The sequence below is a fragment of the Gavialis gangeticus genome, unplaced genomic scaffold, assembly GCF_001723915.1.
Source record: "Gavialis gangeticus isolate Ggan-Ray unplaced genomic scaffold, GavGan_comp1, whole genome shotgun sequence".
NCBI classification, from domain to species: domain Eukaryota; kingdom Metazoa; phylum Chordata; order Crocodylia; family Gavialidae; genus Gavialis; species Gavialis gangeticus.
In genome coordinates this window covers 15,852,140-15,873,469 of record NW_017729019.1, presented here as the reverse complement: position 1 = coordinate 15,873,469, position 21,330 = coordinate 15,852,140, and the positions used below count along the sequence as shown (strand labels likewise).

General features: G+C 50.7%; 1 protein-coding gene across 2 annotated transcripts; it reads right to left on the bottom strand.

The window, feature by feature from the left end:
* Positions 1 to 542: 542 nt before the first annotated feature.
* Positions 543 to 19,212, bottom strand: BAK1 (BCL2 antagonist/killer 1). 2 transcript variants are annotated; one of them, XM_019514198.1, is made up of 6 exons: positions 19,150 to 19,212; positions 15,948 to 16,096; positions 4,817 to 4,952; positions 4,512 to 4,655; positions 1,834 to 2,014; positions 543 to 959 (listed from the first exon to the last, which is right to left on the bottom strand). In XM_019514198.1, exons 1-6 carry the CDS (start codon positions 19,188 to 19,190, stop codon positions 855 to 857), a joined length of 756 nt encoding a protein of 251 aa, XP_019369743.1. In that variant the 5' UTR covers positions 19,191 to 19,212; the 3' UTR covers positions 543 to 854. The 2 variants fall into 2 exon arrangements, with proteins under 2 accessions (XP_019369743.1, XP_019369744.1); XM_019514199.1 differs by lacking the exon at positions 19,150 to 19,212 and adding an exon at positions 16,242 to 16,486.
* Positions 19,213 to 21,330: the final 2,118 nt, after the last annotated feature.

The window sequence follows — 21,330 nt, the reverse complement described above, 5'->3', positions numbered from 1 at the left end:
AAAAAAAGGTTTGCCTGAGAAAGGGCAGACAGCACTTTCTCAGGAAGTCTGATTTGATACTATTCAATACCAGCTCTTCATTTATACACCCGCCAGCACATTAAGGTTGAAGCATCTGTAAGGGCTCATGACCAGCGAAAGCCACCCCATGTCTGTGATGCTAGCGGGGAAAACACACATCTCCAGAGTTGAATTCTGGCAGGAAGAGTCTGCCTGCCCCCCTCTAGGGTGCACCTAGATTGCCAGTAATCTTCTGTTGGGTTAAAGGCAGGCAAGGTGCTTTTTAAAAGCAACTGGTAAGGCTGAGTATCTGAGCTTGGCTGTAGGGCAGTAAGGGCAGCTACAAGCAAAACCCGCATGGCTTGGCCTCCTCCTGTGACTTATAATTCTGTTGTACATGTGCAGGCGGGGTCCAGGCTGATACTGGAGAAAACAGGGATCTGTGCCCTTTGCAGGGAGCACGTGAGAACCCCATTGAGCAGACAAGGAGAATGGCATTATTGTAACAGGGTGTTCATTCCTCTAATGGGGTTTCTCTGATCTCCTTGTACTTGAGGAGCCTGGAACCCCTCCCTTGTTGCTGCCCACTGGGAAGGCCCTTGCTCCAGGACTCAACAGCTGGATAAGATAACGAATGCCCTGCCCCCTCTTCTGTCCCCCTGCAATGCCTCTGAGTAGTTTTTGGGACAGTCTCTCCACGGATGGTAGAAAACCTGGTGCTTTGTTGAAGAGGGGTCGTAGGTCCAAGCAGATCTCCCTTTGTGGTTCCCCAAGCCCCTCTCTTGGGAGATGTCGTTACAGAGCGGAGTGTTGAGGGAGTTCAGCCAGACCCTCGGCCTCCGCCTCCACGACGGTCAATGTCCAAAGAAGCGACGTACCACGAACTGTCCCAGCAGGACCACAATCAGCACGACCATCATGTACTTCAGGTAAACGTTGTCTAGGTCCAATGCTGCCACCTGGCGGGAGAGCATTACCAGCTCGGTGAAAGACTGGCAGATATAACTGTTGACTCAGCTGGCACTCCCGGGTACCCAGCCACCCTCTGGGATGCCCTGCCCATGATCTTGGTGACAGCATCATTAAACACAGGCTAGCACTCTGTCCTGTGACAATGAGATGAATTCCAGTCCCACTCACATCACTGCAGATATGAAGTAACCCACTTCAGAAAGTTGTGAGCAAGTTTTCATTATCCAGCCAGCTCTACAGCATTTACAGCGGAAGCATCTGAAGCATCCAAGGGGTTAACTTAACTCTTTAAGTCACCAGTGGAAGGACGTCATCCACTGCGCCCCCCCCCCCCCCAAGATATGTGGCTTCAACAGGCTGGATTCGCAGAGGACCCAAGACCTACAATTCCCACCAAAGTCAGTGGAGCTTCAACTGCTTTGCCCTCTGCAGAACATAGTCACTCCTTTAAAGAGGAAGGATGGGCAAAGGATCAGGATCTGAGAGACCTGGTTCAAATCCCTTGTTTTGCTGCAAGCTGCTTGTATGACCTTGGGCCAGTCACTTAAGTCTCTGCACATTAATTTCCCCCCCGTCTATAAACAGAGCGCTATGGTCCCGTACTGTGACCTGCTCAGACACTACAGTGATGGTGCTTTTTCACTACTCTAAAATGGACAGAGGGTCTCAAGTAGGAATTTAAGCACCCAAATGTCCACATCCGTGGCTCAACTCTCAAAGCAGCATCCAATGTCTCTCCCAGTGTGCTGCCACCCCCAGAGCTCAACATCCCTAAATATTCACCTGAGCTGCCTTGCTGGTGGAAATGTCTTATGTGCCCAGCACAACCACCGTGCAGGGTAGGAAGCCAGGCCCACTCACCCATCCTCCCTGCTGTGCGATCCACCGGGCGATGCGGTTGCAGAGCACAAAGTCTGCCACATAGCGAGCAATGCTTCGGAGGAAGCCGGTCATCCCGTGCTGGTAGACATGGATCGCCATCCGGTAGCCGAACCCCAGCAGTGCAATCACCCTGCCCCAGTTAATGCCGCTGTCGAATAAGCTGCAAGAAAGCCAAGTCACCTGGTGAGAAGCAGTGACAGGCACTTGGTGGGGCTGGCACACTGCTGTGCCCCACAGGGCTGCTCCAGAGCATGCAGTCAGGGAGCGGGAGACAATTCATGGGCACGTTCTCCAGCACCACAGGCTATCCCAGCCCTTTGGGTGCATCCTTGCCAAACTGCTCCCACAGCTGCCTGGTGGATCATGAGCACTTGAACTCTAATACCTGTGCAGTTGGGCTTTAAAAACAGAAGACAGCATCTACCACAACCACCAGCCATCAGATAAGGGCACACAGTCTGAACAGATACCCACCCACCCACCCCATCTGTGAGACAAGGAGAAGCAGGTTTGAATCCCACCGAGGCCTGGACATGTTAGGACTCAGTTCATCCAAGGCCTGGAGGAGCAAAAAGAAATAGACGTGCTGGATTCTCCTCTCCCTTTATAGTGCAGTGTAATGGTTTTTGGGCACAGAGGCCGCTGAGCAACACCCAGGTCCATAAGACACACCCCCCCCCCATCTTAATTACAACCCTGATATAATGCAACCCCCCCGCTGTATGCAGGTCTAGCACCAGTTTAGTTCCGACTTCACGTGAACCACTCCAGATTAACTCTTGACTGGGTCTCCGGTGCCTAGCACAGCTGTTTTCTCACTGTGTAGCTGAAGGAAATGGTTTGAATCCAGGCAGGACTCACACCTGTGTGGGGATCTCCACACAGCAGACTGGGGCTTCAGAGAGTGTGCCATGGGCAGAGGGGGCAGTTAGCAGGGGTAGAGGAAGGAACAACAACAACATTGAGAAGGACAGGAGGGAGAGTGACAGAGGTTAATTTACCTGTTGGCTGTGCCTCAGGGTGGCATAGCTGCGAAGACAGTGCAGTGTGGCTTCCCAACGAGAGGGGAGCAGGAAGAGAGGACAGAAGAGACAGTTAGACATACACCAAGAACGGTGCATACGGGGGGCAAGGCCTGGAGCTCCAGCTCTGAGGAGCAGTGGACGTCCCCCTCCCCACCTTGGGTAGTATTGCTTGCTGTGCACAGAACAGGCCTCGGGACAAGACCTTACACAACTAAGGGAGGCAGGGTGTCCTTGTGAGCAGAGCACTGGGCTGGCACTCCAGGGATGGGCTCAGGTACCTCTGCCAAAGGCTTCCTCTGGGACCCTGAGCAAGTTGCCCCCTAATCTAGCACCTCAGTTCCCCACCTATAAGATAAAATCCAGTGACAGGGGCTCAGAAGTACTTGGACTTCTGGCTGTCAGCCACAGCATCCAGAGTGAAACAGCCAAAACCAGGCAGGCAATCACAGTCTCCACATTGGCTCCACAGCAGGTGTGGATTATAAAACAGACATCTGATTCTTTCTGCTGTCTGCTCCCCTTCACCCTGGCTTGGTAACAGTGTCTATGCCAGTCCTGAAGTCATTTATTGCAGTTTGGGCAACCCACAGAGTCCTAGTGCTACAAGACCGACAGACCCCAGTGGCACTGTGGCGTGGCAGCTCGTGCCTGACACAGGAGCCAGTCACACCAGCAGTTCTCTCATCTCCAGCCAGAATCCAGTATTTGTCCTCAGGCTGCCTGAGAGGCAACAGAGGGCAAATCACATCCAGACCAACGTTTTCTCCATCGAAACCTGCTCCCTGCTCACCCACAGCTTCCGAGCGTCAGCAGCCATGACTTTCCTTCCACAGCTAGTGAGTCTGAATGACCTCCACTCCTCTGACTCTTTGCTTTCCTCATTCACCCAATGGTGACTCCTCAAATCTGAAGAGCTGGGCCTGCCGCACTACAGCTGTGGAGGAAGAAGGCTGGCACAATACACCGCATCATGGGCTGGATTGAGTCAGTTCATGGCACCAAGAGCTGCCTCCAGCTGCAGCTGTGCTTGCTCAGCACCCTCCAAAGACCAGGCCCTGAGGCCAGTTAACCATCAAGACTCCCCCAGCTGGGAGAAAGTCTGGTCAAGGGGAGCTGATGAGTGCCTGACCAAGAGCAATTTTAATTCTCCTCCCAGGCTGGCCTGACCTCACTGCAAATCCACTAGTCCAACATAATCCCTCTTGATTTAGTGGTGTCAGCAGGAGGAGAGCCAGCTCCTCCATCTCTGCCCAACTTAAGAAGGTGCTCATGTGTCATCAAGACCCATTTACACATGCAGACATCCAAGATGAGTGTCTAAGTGCAGGAGTGGAAGCAGACAGGCAGGAAACACAGGCAGAGATCAGGGGTTGCTTCATGAAACTCAGGACAAGCTCACAAAGCGAGTCCAAAGCTGAGGATAACTGCCCATGTACTGTGGGAGGAGCTGGGGGCAGCAAGTAGGTTTGGGGAGCCAGCACTCTGGGATCATAGAGGAAGCTAGAAAAGCTTTCATTTCTCTTTATTTCTCCTCAGCCTGACCCTTCCTGTGTGCCTGCCACGAAGACCTGAGTACCGTACCACCTGCCACCACCATTCCCCAGGCAGCAGTGAGGATGCTGGCAGCCTCACCTGGAGGCGATCCTTGTGAAGTACTCGTAGGCGTTGTCCTTTGTGGGCTGCAAGGACTTGAGCATGTTGCGGAACTCGGCATCATACCGCGCGTTGATGTCGTCGCCAATGATGGCCAGGCGCCGGCCCACCAAGCTACTGGTACTGCCGAGAGGATGGAACAAGTCAGAGACAAGCCCAGTTCCCACGTGGGACAGGTAGGCACCCCATGGGAGGCAGGCTGAGGCCCTTAGAAGAGGGAGAATACTGCATGCAGCTGGGCTTGGCTGGCGAGGGATGAATGGCACAGCCTGTTATGGCCTTACCTGCCTGGCTCCTGCTGGATCTCAGCAATCTCGGGATCCATGGGCATCTCCTCTGTGCTCTCCTCCCTCTCCTGCTGGTAGCGATAGAAAGCATAGCTCCGAAACACCTCCTCTGTCTGCTGAGCCACCTGGTCCTCTGGGGAACAGAATCACAAGCAGTCACACAGGCAGCTGCCCGGTTTCCCCCAGGTCTTGCACCTACCCCAACCTACTCCTGGAGGGGACTGCCTGGGTCAGAGACCAGATCTCAGCTATCTCAGGCAAATGCACCATATGTTCCCAATTATATCAAGATATGTCAAAGCCAGCTGGCAGTGTGAATAGTCCATGCAAAGGCTGTTCCAGAACCTCTCTCTCGTCCAACGGTTAGTAACTTTTTTTCTGATTGCCAGCCTAGAGGCATTCATCATATCCCAAGTTCTTTGCCAACATTGTCCCATAGTTTTAAAAGCTCCCTCCCTTTCTTCATGTTTCCTCCCCCAGTATATTAACTAGGAGCAGTCACATCTGCACTCAGCCCTTGTTTTGCTAAATTAACCAAGCCTAGATCTTCTGGTCTGTTTGGTAAGAAAAGTTCTCCTTTCTCAGATGTTCCTAGTAAGTCTCTTCTCACCACTTCCCATTCCTCCCAGTCTCTGCAGAAGCAAAACAACACTCCAATCCTCCTGCATTTATATCCCCCCCACCCAGGAGAGGCAGACGTCCTTCTCCCCTTTCTTGGGGACACTGCATGCATTAGTCTGAACCCTTGAACTGCAGTGCAGAACTAATGTTCCTGCTTATTTGCTAGCAGGCTATTGGCAGCAGAAATGGGGTCTGCATATGGATCTGCAAGGCCCTGCCAGGCGCTGGGATGCTTTTAGCAGCCTGAGGCCATGTAAAAGAGCAGTGAGGAACCAGTTTAGGGCTTGCCTCATATTCTAATATCCCTGAATAGAGACTGAGTTTTAACATGATCGAGTTGCAAAGACCTGTGTGGGTGCTCTTCTGGCCTAGCCTGGGCTTGTTTAAGTTTGTAGAAAGGCAGCTAGAGAATAAGCTAAAAATGCTCTTACATGGGACTCAGCACAAGGGGCTCCTGGTTTTTGACTAAGCCTTAGTCCCACGCCCTACAAAGGTGCTTAATCGTCCCAGATTGGCAGTGCTGCCAGTGCAAATGGTGCTAGCTGTTGAACTTTTGACATGCATTTTCAAGGAATCAAAATCATCAATAAAAAGGGAGAAAAGAAAGAACCCACCATCACCTCTCTGCACACAAAGCAGGATAGTTCCCTGCCGAACAGTTGCTAGCAACACATCAAGTCTTAAATAGCTGGAGTGGTGTAGCTGCCACAATGACTCATGGCACTATCACGGGAAAGCTCTGAGCATGAAGACTGAGCAAACAGGGCTTGTTAGTCACTGTGAGGCCGTCCCTAGCTTCTGCCTGGATCACGCGCCGTCTGATCTCACACCCATCAGCCCGGCAGTAACAAGGGTCAGGCAGGTTTGTAACCTCAGCGTGACCTGCCTAAGCTAACAGGAAGCTCATGTCTGGGCTCAGCATCTTGCCTAACTCCTGGTTGCAGAGACTTATTTAGGACCGCAGCAGGCACACGACATACTCCTTTCCTTTGACTGGGTACATCTACACATTCGTTAATGCTCCGTAAATACTGTACATTTACTTCAGTACTTCCATAATGAAATACTGAATGCACAGTAACTAGAGTTACGGCACAGTAGCACCGGCACATGGCTATTTAGTGATGCTTACTGCTCATTAGTCTAATAACGCTGCACAGTAGGCTATGGTTTTTGCCGTGACACAGTACCGTGCAATATTATTAGGCTAATGTGCAGTAAGTATCTTGTGCAGACATGGCCACTAGGATTTAAAAAAACAAAAAAAAAAAAAAGTCTTAACCCTTTTCACAAGGGCACATTTCAGTGCGAGCTCAGACCAGCTGCACTAAATGCAGGGACTTCACCGACCCCCATTTTAAACCCAGCTCCTGTGATAAAAGGCTGTTACCCTCCACCACCATCTGATACCCACCGGCTCTCTGGGAGCAGAAGCCCCAGTCCTCTGCTTTGAGCACAAATAAGCACACAAGACGCAAGTTGGTGGTAAAGCTTGGTGGGGCTGGAGGCCCCGGCCAGGAAGTCGGTGGGGGTTGTTTGGGGTAAGGCTGCCTTGTTTCTGGACACAGCAGCAGCTTCCTCCTTTGCAGGATAGTAAACAGCTCTCAGTCGAGCAGGCCAGGTATTCTCAGCTCAGCCATGACATGCAAGGAAACAGAGCAGGCCTGGCGCACAGGCAGGAAATGAGTCAGTAGGGAACTGGCAACCGGGTCCATGAAACAAAGCCCAAGGGGAGAGTTTGTTGCTGTTGCTGTCATGAGTTAAAATACTCCACTGGCACAAAGCCACAGTGCAGACAGGATGCCAGTTTTGCCCCTACTTATGTGCCCCCATGCTCCTCCATGAGTGGAAGAGCCTGGCAGAGTACTGAACTAAATGTACCGTATTTAAGGAGCATTAAGGAATGTGTAATGTACCCAGTCATTTCCCTTGAGGGGAAAGGAGTATGTTGTGTGCCTGCTGCAGTCCTAAACAGTCTCTGCAACCAGGAGTTAGGCAGGATGCTGAGCTCAGACATGACACACACGTGAAGCAGGCTGTCTGGATGGCCACAGCGAGCCCCCAAAGCACATCAGCTTGTAAGTCCCATCTTAATGGGCATCTTATAAAGTTTCCTGTAGCACAACAACACAGGGCTACAGGAAGTACAGCCCAGAGGAGAGGCACTGGCCTGAAACCCAGAGCTCTAGTCCCGACTGCAATCTGCCAGCTCCCCCCAAAACCATGGGGAAACTCACATAAGACCTCCATTTCCCACTCTGTAAAATGGGCTCACTTAAACCTACTGCAGTCAGAGCCACAGAGGTAAGCGAGCTGGCCTACAGCGAGCACTCTGAAAAGAGCTGCACCCCAAGTTTTCTGGGTGAGGACTATCTTCTTGGTAAGGTGACTGAACCACAGCAGAGGGGACTAGCCCAGAGGTATCAGAGCCCAGCTCCTTACCAGTGCCCCAAAGTGTCTCCCGACAGCATTTGTGCCAAATATTACCACGTACTGTGGTTTACTTAAAAAAGGTGCAAAGCAGGGAAGAATGGGGCCCACATGCATTTCAGTTCAAGTCTAGGTACAGGCTACACATAGGAGTTTCAGAGAACTGGCCTTCCCATTGACATTAAATGGATTTGGGGGTGCTCAGCATCTCTGCAGAAAAAGAGGCTCAAGACGGTTTTGCAAGGCTGTCCCATAATATGGATACTGCTCCAAGCAAACACCTGGCTAAATGACCAGTGGACAGGTGAGGCCGAGGGCACGTCTGCAACTGGGATGTGGATAGCCTGGGTCAAAGGCCATGTTGACATTAGGAAAGCTTTACTGGTACAGTAGCCCCTGGGCACACTTTGCTTTCCAGAGAAGATGCAGTTTGTACCAGCAAAGAGAGCTCTTTCCCCAGCATCATTAACCAACTCACCGAACAGCAGAAGCTTTATTGGGAAAATGGGTTTTGTCTGCATTAGCTGCATCTGCACAGACGGCCTTTGCTGGTATGCCTCAGAGCTCTGTATTGCACTTCTAGCCCAAGTGTGGACACAGCTAGGCCAGCCAAGCCGTGCTTTGCACTAGTATAATAAATCACACCCACAAGCAGAACAAGCAAGACCAGTAAAAGCACAGGTTTACCAGTATAACAGCATTGCTGCTGGTGTGGCCATCCCCATCAGGGATCTCACTCCTCACCCCCCGACAGGCTGGTGGAGCTACACTGGCAGAAAGCCGCTCAGCCCAGATGTACCTGCCGGCATTATAGGTAGCGCAGTGCGGGTTGTGTAAATACAGGCGAGGGGACAGGGCCAAGGCTGCCGGCCGCACGTGCAGAGGACTGTTGTGGATTCAGCCGAGACCAGGTTTATTTGGAGTAAACAGTTCCTGCTTTCAGGGGGAACCGGAGGCGAAGGGTACTGTACAGGCCTGCGGCTGCAAAAACGAAACTGTCTGACTCATAGTTTCAGTGGAACAAAAAGTAAATAAACCAACAGGACAAAAGAGGAAATAGGATTTAAAAAAAAAAGAAAACCCTCTCCCTCTTAGAGACCCAGGGTTATTTTTAGAAAACCCAGTAAGAGGAAGCTTATTTCTTTATCAGCGCTATCCTACAGAAGTGTCACAGAAGGGCTGCCATGGTATAGAAATGCCTTTGTCCCACAGGAAAGGCTCCAGGCTGCACCCCCCTGCGGGGCCGCACCACTGGGCTCACGTTCCAGGGACGCAGCTGAGCTCCAAAACCTCAGCTGGAAGGGCTGATGTCCAAATGGCTTCAAGCCCGGCTCACCTTTGCACTCCTCCTTGCAGTCTAGGGTGGGGCCAAGCCTCCAGAGAGAGCTGGCATAGGGAGTTCGGCTGGAGCTCTCCAAGAGCTGCTGTGTATTTCTGCTGGCTACGTATCACTGCGAGCAGGGAGCATCTACACGAGACACAAATTGTGTGGCAGCCTAACAACACTGCGCGGTAGCACGTCACAGCACGGACAGCGCTAATACATGACTGCGCAGTATTATACGGGTACTGCGCAGTAGTGTCACTGAAAAGGCGTTCGCTGGCACTACTGCGCAGTAACTCTGGTTACTGCGCATTTATTTAGTACTTGATTTTACAAGTACTAAATTAAATGCACAGTAACTATTGCGCATTAATGAACATACAGATGCACCTGCAAGGATGCAACTGCAGCCAGGGATTGGGGATATGGGAGCACCCTGCCTACACCCCTCTTCCCTGCTGCTAAGCCCCTCCCCACCGTTGCCTGCAACAGGCAAGAAAATGGCATAGCAGCCTTTCCCTTCATTGGCTGTACACTGCCAGAAGATGAGCCTCGTGATCCCAGCCTATATCTGCAGAGGTACAAAAGCAGCTACCCTACAAGAAAAAATCTGCTTTGCTGAGTTTTATTCTCCGTAGGGCAGGGACTGCACCTTGCCCAGCCCAATGCACACACCAGCAGCATTCAGACAGAAGGTCTTCACTTGACAGTGTCCCTGCCAGCCATTATTGAATAACTGTGCTGTGCATTAAGAGGTGTAGTTGTTTGCACAATGGCTGATAACCTCCTTGTAATCAGAGTGGCTGCAGGCCAAAATGTGCCTCCCGCAGCTTATGTAGCTATGACAATGGGTGCAATTGTACCCTCGGGTGCAATACAATAAGACAGCAGCAGGCACCAAAAATCCCCCATTCTACAAGGCTGCCTGATCTCCTAAAGTGCCAGGCTGCTGTCAAAAAATCCCATTGTATATAAACAAAGAAAGGGCCTTTCCCTGATGTCATGCTGGTTTTACCCAAAGCGCTAAGCACAACCCAATGAAAATCAGGTCTCACCTGTCCACGATCCACAGCCAATGCCAGTTGGCCACGGTCCACCCCTGAGGGGACAGCCTGGCTTCTTAGCATAAGCTGTATGGACACACATTTACAGCTGAGCACCCACTGCTCCCGCTGAAGGCAGACGGTCCTTGCTTCTGAAAATCCAGATTTCCCCAGGGCTTAGTGGAGTTACTCTCAGTTCACACTGCTAGAAGTGAGAGTCTCATTTAGCATCACCGGGGAGGGGTGGCAAAGGAGCTTCCTTTCCAATATACAAGAGGGGTCCAATCTTTTCAGCAAGTGTGCCACAACTTAACCACCACCCTCCCCAAGTGCCACTTCAATCTTGTTCCCCTGCCTAGCCTGCCACTCTGCTGTCTGCTCCCCCTCCCTTGTGTTCCTTGTCTGAGCTGCTGCTCTGCTTTCTGCTCCCTGCCTGTTCCTTCATCTCCAACTACATACCACAGAAGCTGTCCATGCCACCTGTGGCACACCTGGTGCAGGTTAGCCACTCCTATAATATATCACACAGAATCTGCCCCATGACCTAAATACCTGGGGGACTGCTAATTTTGCATTAAAAAAATACCACTTCCTGCTATGCCAACTCCCCTTGTGTCCAGGCAGCAGGAATACAGCAAAGTATTTGCTTATCTTGAGGTCTTAAAAATGATTACCGAGACAGCTCTTTCTTTCAGGAGCCTTCCCTCAGGGCACTGGAGTGAGGCCTGCTACTTTCAGAGGACGTTTAACTCAAGCCCACATTAGAAGCGATCTAAAGTCATTGCCAAGCGAGGGTGGCTCATGGCCTCTGTGAAACGAATTTGGTGGCTCCCAGTCCACTTCCCAAGGGACAATTTATCCCTGTTATGGAGCCCACTACTGACAATCTTAGCAGAGGCCAAATGCTGACTGAGCCAGCTTCTCACTCTCGGGGGAAAGCCTTGCAGCTCTGGGTCATGCTGGAAGGATCCTGCACAGCCCCTGCCCGAGTGAGCACCTCTTAGGTGAGTGGAGGGTGCATGTCCCACTTGGGAGCAGCTGATCCAGCATGAGGGCCCCTAGCCTGAACCATCGTCTTTCCCGGCTCAAGTGCACTGTCAATTTGGGGTTATTATTCCATTTGCTGGAGGTAAGGGTGTGTCCCTGGTGCTGTTAATTCCCCCTGCAAGGCCCAGTTTCTGATGGTGCATGTTGATTCACTGCTTCCACCAGTGAGTCACCACAGGCTGAAACAATGCAGGAAACAAGACACAGAGACATTACACAGAGCACCTGGAAGTACACCCAGGGAGGTTGTAGCCAATGCACCCAATATGCCAACACCCCAAGGTGGAGCAGGGAAACGGTATGTTTGCTGATGCAGCAGAGCAGAGGAAAAGCTAGCTAAGACCTGGGCCCAAACCTCCCCTCTACTTACCAGATCTCTGCTTACTCCAAACTAATTCCCATGTCAGAGAAGGGAACACTGAAGCACAGACATGAAGTGACATGCCCAAGGCTACACATTAAGTCAGTGGCACACCCAGTGTCAAAACCTGGAAATCTGACTCCCTATCTGCATGGGCAACTGGTGCCACCTTAGTCGGGGGGCACATGCCCCCCCAGTAACCAGTCAGGGGCTGGGGGGGGTCCCCCCAAGGCCAATCTCACTGATAGCGCTCCCACTCCCTAGCCAGCGCTCGCAGGGGGGCTCCCGCTTGCCCATTGCCTGAGCTCTCAGGGGGGGCAAGTGCACCCCCAGGCAATCCCTACATATTGTCACTGCCTATCTGAGCTATGTTCCCATTTCCAGGCAGGCCAAAGGCCAATTCAATCAATCCTGTGCTGCAGGTGAAGGAGTTATGTTACACTCAAAACAGGGGGACCTTTTTGCCTTTGGAAGGGGCCTAGCTCAGTCCCAATTCCCACAGTGGTTTCAAGAAAATAGACCAGAAATGCACAGAGCCAGCCATCTCTCATCTTTCTTCATTTTCCATTGTTCTCTGGAGAAGCCAACAGCCTCCATTTAAAGAAAAAAAGAGCCCTAAAATATATGCACACTGGGTTTTGGTTGCAGCGGTGTTGGTCTAAGGACATAGGCAGGTAATGCAATGTCTTTTATTAGACCAGTGGAGGAGTTGGAAAAAAGTTCTTTGCAAGCTTCATACACCCAGGCCCATCACAGCCCATTCTCACCTCATTAGCAACTGCACCAGTGACTCAGTAGAATCACTACATTTTCACTCAGTCTGTCCCTAAATGACAACCCCAGAACCACAAGGTACACTTCAGCGACAAGACTGGTGTCTACATGCTACAGTGTCTTGCAATATTTGTCAGAAGAGCAATTTTGCCCATCTTGGTAGGAGAACCCATTCCTAATTTTGAGTTGCTGTTTTAAAAAGAAATTAGGTCAGCAGTGCTTCTCACCCTCTCTACAGATAACAGCTGCCACCCCAATTACATAATATTCAAGCATGCAGAAACCCTCCAATCTGAGCTAGGTTTTCTACATCAGCTGCATTTAAAGTGAGAGATCCATGGTCTAATTTCTTAACTAGCCACCCACTGGCTGTATCTGTGGAATATAAATCCAGTTTGGTGGGAAGATCCAATAGTCTATGCCTGCACAGTGTCAGAGATCCTACTTGCATGCCTGGAAGAAAGGAGTCAGCTTGAGTTTGTCCAAAATCTATACATTTCAAACAGTATGCATCCAGCTCTGAGCAGCTAACCTGTTTTTAAACCTGTTCTGCAGGTGGCTTTGTCAAAGGGAAGATCAAGCCATTGTGGGTCTGTCAATAAGGCCACATAAGTAACTGTTCATGCAGTTCATGTAGCCAGTGCAAAACTTCATTGCCAAGACCGAAGCCCTATTCAGGACTTGATTCTGCAACACTCTCTTAGCCTATCCCGGTTATTGAAATGCAGATAAGTTAATGACTCCAGAGGGTCAGAGAGGAAGTGATTCCCACTTTATATAGATGGGGCCCAGCTGAGTGACAGCCAGGACATCTGGCTTCTGTTTGCTGCCACTGCATATCCTTGAGGCAAGTCACGGCAACCCTCTGTGTCTCAATTTCTCCAGGTGTGAAATGGGGATTGTAATGCTCATCTTACTTGGACAAGTACTTTGAGATCTACAGGTCAAGTGTTCCCCACAGCAGCAGAAAAATATGAGGGATGGAGAGGTTGGTTGTATTGTAACGCTTATGAAAACAGATCCGTTCTGTTATGAACCTAGCAGGACTCTTGTTCCTTTCTCCTGTGTGTAACCTCCCCTTCTTTTGATTCATCTATTCAAGGTATGTATACAACACCATTTCTCTAATATTGTAGCACTGTACAGCATCTCTGGTAACCAGCCCTAGAAAACTGAGGCACAAACAGACTAGGGCCAGGGCTGGAAGGCTATCCCTACCTGTGAATCCCTGAATTAAGTACCCCCAGCACTGCACCCACCTGCCTCCCTGGTTAAATCTCCTGTGCAGCTATGCTGTGAAAAGTCTCCCCTTTTCACAGGATACACTCTGCTTGGGTAGAGCCTACCTCTATGGCACCAGCTACCTACAGCAAATCCAGTCCTTTTTTGCCTTTTTAAACAATCAATGATCCCTAGCTTCAAAACAGAAGGTCCAGACAGATACCAATGGCAGTCTAACTCATGCTCCAAGCAGAGTTTGGGTGGTGGGGGTGTAGGATTCAAGACGATACTCCGGGGTGCTGCCCAGAAAAGCTTTAGGAGAATAAAGTATGTGTTTATAAAATATAGATTTTAGCAAAGGAGTTGGGCTAAATAAGTCTGGCTAGGCCTGAAACTGTGAAGGTAAGAGTTTTTCAAACACTGCTGTTGCTGCTCTTAAGTCTTCCGGGGTCCAAAAATAATGAAGTTTGAATCTGAGACAGTTCTGGACCTATCCACTAAGATCCCAGTAGCGTAAAAAACTAAAAATATGAAGAAAATAATCAAATTGGTAACAAGAGAATTTTCTTTCCCCTAAGCATCAAACAGTTCCCTTACGCCTCATGATCCCATCCAAAGGGCAGAGCCACACAAGTAAGGTACTGCAAGATAAGACAGCATGCATTAGAGTATGAGGTACATCGCTGTACTCCTCTAACCCCGTGGTAGGTGCAAGTTGGATTATCCCACATACCTCATGCTTGCTTGCCCCACAGGGTACAATCCTGCAGACAGCAGGTGTTAGACAAGCATTGCAGAGCAGCTATCTCATCTCAGGGTCCCCTGTTTGTGCTATGATGCCCAAATAGAAATGGGCAAAAAACAGGCAGGGGAAAAAAAAAAAAAAAAAAAAAAAAAAAAAATCAAGCTTCCCCCCATCCTTCACTCCCCCAACTCAAATTCAGCTAGGCCAGACACCTGTTGCCAAAAATCCTTCCAGTCCTTGCAGTCTTGCAGCATAGGGCTGAGGCAACAATACAGCTCAGCTCCTGCTGGCATCTGTACAGTTTTTACCTGAGAAAGGAAGGCAAATTCAAACTGAAAAATTGAACTGGATGTACATACAAAGACTCGCATGGGCTCTCTGGAGCAAGAAAAATAAGGCCAATGACAAACGCTTTGAAAACACCACCCAAAAGGTGCCCACTTATTTATAGGCTCCTCAGTTGTTATTCAAGCAAAAAATCTCACTGACCTCACTGGGAGTCTGGCACGAGTAAACCGCTTTCTATGCACCTTGCAAACTTTGGTAGGACAGGGACTGTGTGCCTAAAGACGCCGCAAGCCCAGTTGGGCCCCCGGCTCCGCCGCAATACAAACAACATAATGACACCAATTAAAGAGCTCTGGGCTAGAGGTGAGCTGAACTGCATAAACAGTTAGGTACCGTCACCAACACTGCACTGTTGACAGAGCTGTCGTGACTCAGCTCGTTTACAGTCCATCTGCAAAACAGGTAAGAAGTCACCCACGCTTAGGAGCGCGTGGTGCATAGGTATTCTGTGGACTTCGGACAAAACGTGGAGTGGAAGCATCTGCCCAGGTTCCTTTCAGCTCTGCACCCAGTTTCACACCTTTTATTAGCAAACACAATGACTGACACAGTCCGTTAAGTTCTGCACACGTGCCGTAATGAAGGCAAGATTTTTGCCTCTATATTCCCCATTGCAGGTATGCCAAGCTGTATTTTAGGTAGCCAGCGGGGTCCGAGTTTATGTGCTGGCTGACATGCAAGCAGTAGAGAGCCAAGCCAATAAAGTCATGGAGAGCTGAACCGATAGAAAACAATGTATGGCATGAGCTGGCTGGTCTCGCCTTCTTAGCAAGCAGCCATTCGTTTCATATTCTTCACTTGATTGAATAGGCTCTGCTCAGAAGATGCTTTTGCACTGGGCTAGTGTTGAGGGCTGTAGGTCAGGTTCAAGGGGCACAGACAGCAATAGCAAGGACCACCCAGGACTGAAGCACGCTGGCAGGGCAGCATGCAGAGCAAGCTGCAGAGCTTTAGTGTGATCCTCCAAATAACCTCTGTGACTTGGTGTGCTGCGTGTTTAAAAAATGCCTTTCCATGAAACGCTCAGCAGTGAGACTGGAGTTTCACTTCCACTACCACATACTTGAAACCAAGTCCGCCTAGCCCAGGGCTCCCTCCTCTTTCTCTTTTTTAAAGAAATGAGAGAATAAGAAACTAATCAAAATGGAAGAGAACTGAAAAACTAGTTTATGCCCCCACCCACCCACCTCCAAACACAACAAAATCCCTTTTACCTGTGTTGATCCCCGACAGCCGTCTTTGCCCATTGCTGTTTCTTCTCCCAAACCCGTTGCTATTCCTTCTCCCTGGAGGGTCATTGCTGTTCCCTGAGGCCATGGTGGAGGGGAGCTTGGGTGGAGGGGAAGATGGTCTCAGCTTTATCCTGCAGAAGTCAGCGAGAAACACACACAAGCAATAAGTGACTGAGGCCTCTGGAGTGATACAAGGAGTGCAGCCAGCACATGCTGGCACTGGAGGAGACAAGTAGAGACTCAAAGCCTGTCCTTTGGTCCCGGATCCTCGCTCACCTGCAAGGCAAGCGCTAGGCACTTCGAACAGCATCCAAGTTTCACTCAGTTTCTCAGCATCCAGTTTCACTTCATTTCTCTGGGCACTTTAAGCTTTATGCCTCCTTTTATCTCTGCAAGTTTCCTGACAGCCTCCTGGCTCCTCCCCTCTGCAGCCTGCTCTCCAATCCCTGCCAGACCATCACATTTTCCCAACTTTCTCCCCCTTGATAGGATTTACACTCTCGCTGATGCAGCCCAGCTCCTCCTCTGGTTGCAGCCTCGCTTCCCCTGCACTGCTAGCTCTCATTCCCCGTCCACACATTCACGATTATTCTTAGGACAATGCTGCACATCTCCCGTGCACCCCCAAGAGTACTCCTTGCCATTTCTCAAATGCAACCTGGACCGGACCTGCCTTCAGCAGGACAAAGCCCCATTATACGCTGCACCAGTTCGGTGCTGGATGTGACAGCTGCACTGGGAACTGTGGGATAGTTACCCAGAGGGCCTTGCAACGCTGACCGTCTACGGCTGCACCGATGCCGACACAGGAAATTCTGCAGCAGCTTCTAAAAGGGTCTGGTGTGACTAAGTTGGATGACTTGCAAATGATTCAGCTTGGTAATGCGGAGATAGTTATGGCAATCCCTCAAGCTGGCGTCTTCTCAATCATCCAAATGGTTTGCCCGCTGCAGCTTTTTTAACGCCCCGTTTCGCTTTACCGAGAGGCTATTAATTCTCATTCAAACCCTTAAAATAAAAACCACAGACTTAAACACGCCCAAACCTCATGACTCCCTAAACCCATGCCTAATGTTTAGGGTACATGCAAGTCTAATCCTGAGACCCTGCATATCCGCAGGTGTTTATCACCCTGCCTTACAAGGCTGGGATTATCCCTGCTTTTTGCCTGTGGGGATATGGAGTCGTGGGTTTTTGATGATCCATTGAGCCACAACATCCCCTTCATGGTTTTAAGTTGTAACACAGGTAACAATCTTTTTTGGTTGTCATGTATAGACCAGCCTGGATTGGTTTCCCCATGTGAAAACAGGGGGGTTGGGTTGGATTGGACTGCTCAAGGTAAAAAGAGGACTGACCCCTCTTGCAGAACCAGTCCCTATTCATCTAAACGAGGTGGGAACGAGGGTTCATAGAAATGCAAAGTTTGCTCATTTGCATATCCATCATTAAATGTAAAGCTGTTCCTCTTAGCTTTGAAGAGATGTCCTTGCCAAGATGGTTCAGGAAATATTGCAGAGGCAAGAGGTCTTGTGATGGTATTGTTTACTGGACCAAAGGCACAGCTGGGATGGTCCCAACCATGCAGTTGGCTCCAACAAGAGTTGGCATCCGCGAGATATCTTGCTAAGCTGCTCCATTGAGCTGCAGGCCCCGAGAGTGGACTGGAAGGTTTACACTGCGCACGTGGAGGCAATGAACTTTCTTCTCCTCTGCCCAACCTCAAACAGGCCCAGGCGGCATGGTTAGAATTTGATCCACGTGTTCTCCTAATAGGATTCTTTCCAAGAGCTTAACCCAGCCACAGGCCTTCCCTTCTCCCCTGCCTGCTGAAGCTGGGGGATTGAGGTATGGCTTGCAAGAAGGACTGATCTCTCTGACCCCCAATTACTTTTTATGCTTCCCAGAGACTGCTGTCCTGCTTTCTGCTCCGGAGATAGAGACTGCCGCTAAGCAAGGATTTGGAGCCCCAAGTTCCCTGAAACTGCTTCAATGGGGGGAAAGCTACTCTCCAACCCACCCACCAGCATCCACTGGGACGAAAGCACCAGGCAGGCCTAGATGGGCCAACAAGCGTGAAGGTTGATCCGGTTTTTCACATGCAGGGCTTAGAGTGTTTGCAGACAAAGGAGAAACGCAGGCACAGAAAAGGAAAGCCACTGGGGTCATGGAGGAGTCTGTAGCCAAGTCAGGAACAGAAACCAGCCTCCAGACCACAGGGAGAGGGTCAGAACAAGAGCATCCAACACTTGACATGAGCCCCTGGATAGGCAGCTGGCTTCCTCCATCCCAGACTTGGCCAGCTGCAATCACCATCTCCCGCTTGGCTGCCTGTGATGCAGAAAGGTCAGGCACCGAGACAACTGCCAACGTACCAACAGAGTGATAGCCTCTCTGATCCCGGCCCCCACGCAAGCATCATTAGCTTCTGCTTGGATGGTACTTTGATGTATTCAGGCTCTAGATGGCACTAGCAAATTTAAAGGCTGGCCAGCCTTTAAATTTGCTAATAGGATACACACAAAACAAGAGGAGGCCAGATAAAATGGACCAGACACTACTAGGAGACTCTGGTCCCACTGTGAGCTCTGCCACTGATTCACTCCACTGCTCTGTGCCTAGGTGTCACGGGATGGGGTCCCCGGGGATGGCTGCAATAGCCCTAGGGGTCCTTGACCGTGCCAATCCTGCCCAACAGGCACTCTCTCTCTTGCCCGCCACATCTTGCAGGTAATTTTGGTAGATTGGGAGGCTGCCCTTGAGTCTGTCTGCTGGACCCTGCTGAATTCTTGGATCCCGCTCAAAGTGGATGCCTCACAGGGCACCCTCAGCCTTATGGGCTAGATGCGTGGCTCCAAAACCGTCCCATTACCATGCCCCAGGCCTTGCAGACGGTACTGAAGGTGGCTCTCCGCAGCCCCATCTCCATGCCCCACACTGGCGCTGGGATCTGCTCACCCCCTTTACTGCACTCTTCTCTAGTGATGGGGTCCCCACACCGTAGTGGGTCCCCAATGAGGCCTCCCCCTTCCCCAGTAGCCTCAGCCCAGTCCTCTGGTATTTATAAACAGCAACTTAAACACGAGCCCCTGGGCTATAATGTAATATAAGCAGCTCAGGGTGTGCTCTGTCCCTTTAAAAGTCCAACTTCCCCCGGCACCAAGTGCTTTGCAGGCTATGGTACCTGTTGAGCTCCTGGAGCCCCATAAGCCCAGTATGCAGCATATCAGGTCCTCCCTGAGCACTTCTTCCCCTTAGCTGCTGCCAGAGAACATCCCCTCTGGTCCCACCCTTGGGGTTTATATTTGCCCAGGGCCCTGCCTCTTCCGGTCAGCTGACCCGGTGCAGGCACAGGCTAACTGACTCATTAGCCTGTTGCCATAGGATCCTGCACCTGTGGGCTCCCGTCTTGCTCTCAGGGCCCTCTCCCCAGGCAGCTTCTGCTCTTATAGGAGCAGGCACCTTAGTGCCCTGCGACACTTGGCTTTCCCACCTGCAAAATGGGGAGAATACAGACCTTCCTTTATACACAGCTGTTGAGATCTGTGAACAGTAAAGTCCAGGCATTAATTGCGACTGAAAAATAAAAGTGTTTTAGATCCAATTGCACAAGAGTGGCAAACATTCCACTAGTATAACACTACTGTTATACCAGTATAACTCCCCAAGGGACATTCATTTACGACACTGGAAAGATTCAATCTCATCCCAAAACAAGAGCATCCTAGGAGGGAATGTATAACTAGCAATACAAGTTCACCTAAACTCAGGGTGGTATAACCTCCCAGGTACCACGCACACACACGCACCCCATCCCCTCGTTCCCTGAGGCAGGGCTCAGGCCCCCCGCAAAGAAAGAACACAATTAGGATTTGGTAAATACTAAGATTGCGCCTTCATTTCTGAACATGTTTTAGAGTATGCAGAACACTTTAATAATACTTTGAGTTGAAATCCCAAACCAAACTAAATATTCTTAAGGTTTCAAGAGATCAAAGGGCCAAATCATTCTCTCTCAGGTGCAAGGCGGGAGAACACCTAGATGGCCAGTGGACCTGTCCAGGTTACCCGTGAAGAGTAACACATCGCTAACGAGAGGTGCAGTTTACTCAGTGTAAGTCATAATCTCAGATCCTAACCCAGTCGGGAACACTTGGTCCACGCTGCACCCAAACGGTTCAATGCTCTCGTTGTTGACGCCCTTCTGCCAGCAATGGAGCAGTCTTCCCATGCACACTGAGCTCCTGCCCACGAAAAATTCCCAGCCATCACTTTCTTAAAAGCCCCAGTTCCTGAAAACAGCCGTATCACGAGCCTTTTCATATTTACCCTTTGCAAAACCCTATCAGGAAGTGAGTCTCAGCCGGGCTTGTTCCTTTTTCTCTGCCGATGGGAAACCTTTTACTTTCAATTTCTTTTTCTTCGGAATATCACAGGTCTGAACACTGAACGCTCTCCTTACCCTCCTTTCTCCCCGCCCGCAGAGGGACAGAAGTCAACCCTCCTGTCGCTCTCTTAGGACTACATCCCACCCACCCAGACGGTCAACACATCAGCAGTAACTGCAAACACACACGCAGAAGCACCCACCCTAGCACCAGGGATCAATTCAAGGGTGCTGGGTTTGATCAGCACCCCAAGTCCCAGACAACTCCTTATCCCCAAACTGCAGACACTTGGAAGCTAATCTAAACTGCATAGCCTAATGGGGACCAACTTTTGTGGCCCCAAGGGGGTAGGGGTGTATATTCAAGAGACCTGGGGTGGACAAGAATGTGGCACTTGTATATTCAAGCCGCCCCCAGGCCTGTGGGAATAAGGGCTTCGAGAAGGTAGAAAATCCAGCACGCTAAAACACCGGCCAAGTCTCCGGGAGCAAACAGGCAGGTCACTTCAATCCTCCTGCACCCCAGGACCAAAAGCCAAAAGAGATCGGTGACTCCCCTGGCTCCCCCAGCCCTCACCGAGGCTGCGAAGGGTTCAGAGCCGCAGCGGCGGGCACCGGGGATGTAGGTGTGGCGCTGCACAGAGATGGCACAGCAGCTTATCTTCATGGGCGAGCGCGGGGCATGCAGGGAGCTGACCTCCCTGGCACCTCTGCGGCGCCCTCATAAAACAGACCTTTGCCTCACCCTCTATTTCCCCTTCCGCTTAAGACGTTTGGGGCTGGCTTCCTCCACTTCCCGGCCCGCGGCCCCTTCCCTTGCCAACGGCTTTCCTGCCAGGGAGGGGGATCTCGGGGCCCTTAGCCGAGGAGCTGATTTTGGGGCAGGAGGCGGAGGCGAGAAAAAGGGACGGAGAGCAGTTCTCTCGAGAGGCTGCGAAACCCTCCGGAACATCACCTCTGCATCGCCGCCGGCACGGC

Bases quoted from the DNA above. Each gene is read 5' to 3' on its own strand.
- BAK1 (XM_019514198.1), bottom strand. From the start codon at position 19,190: ATGCTGCATACTGGGCTTATGGGGCTCCAGGAGCTCAACAG. The intron at 4,953-15,947 runs GTAAAAGGGATT...TCTGTTCCCCAG, and splicing joins GCTGTCGGGGATCAACACAG to AGGACCAGGTGGCTCAGCAG. The intron at 2,015-4,511 runs GTGAGGCTGCCA...GCTTTCTTGCAG, and splicing joins TTCACAAGGATCGCCTCCAG to CTTATTCGACAGCGGCATTA.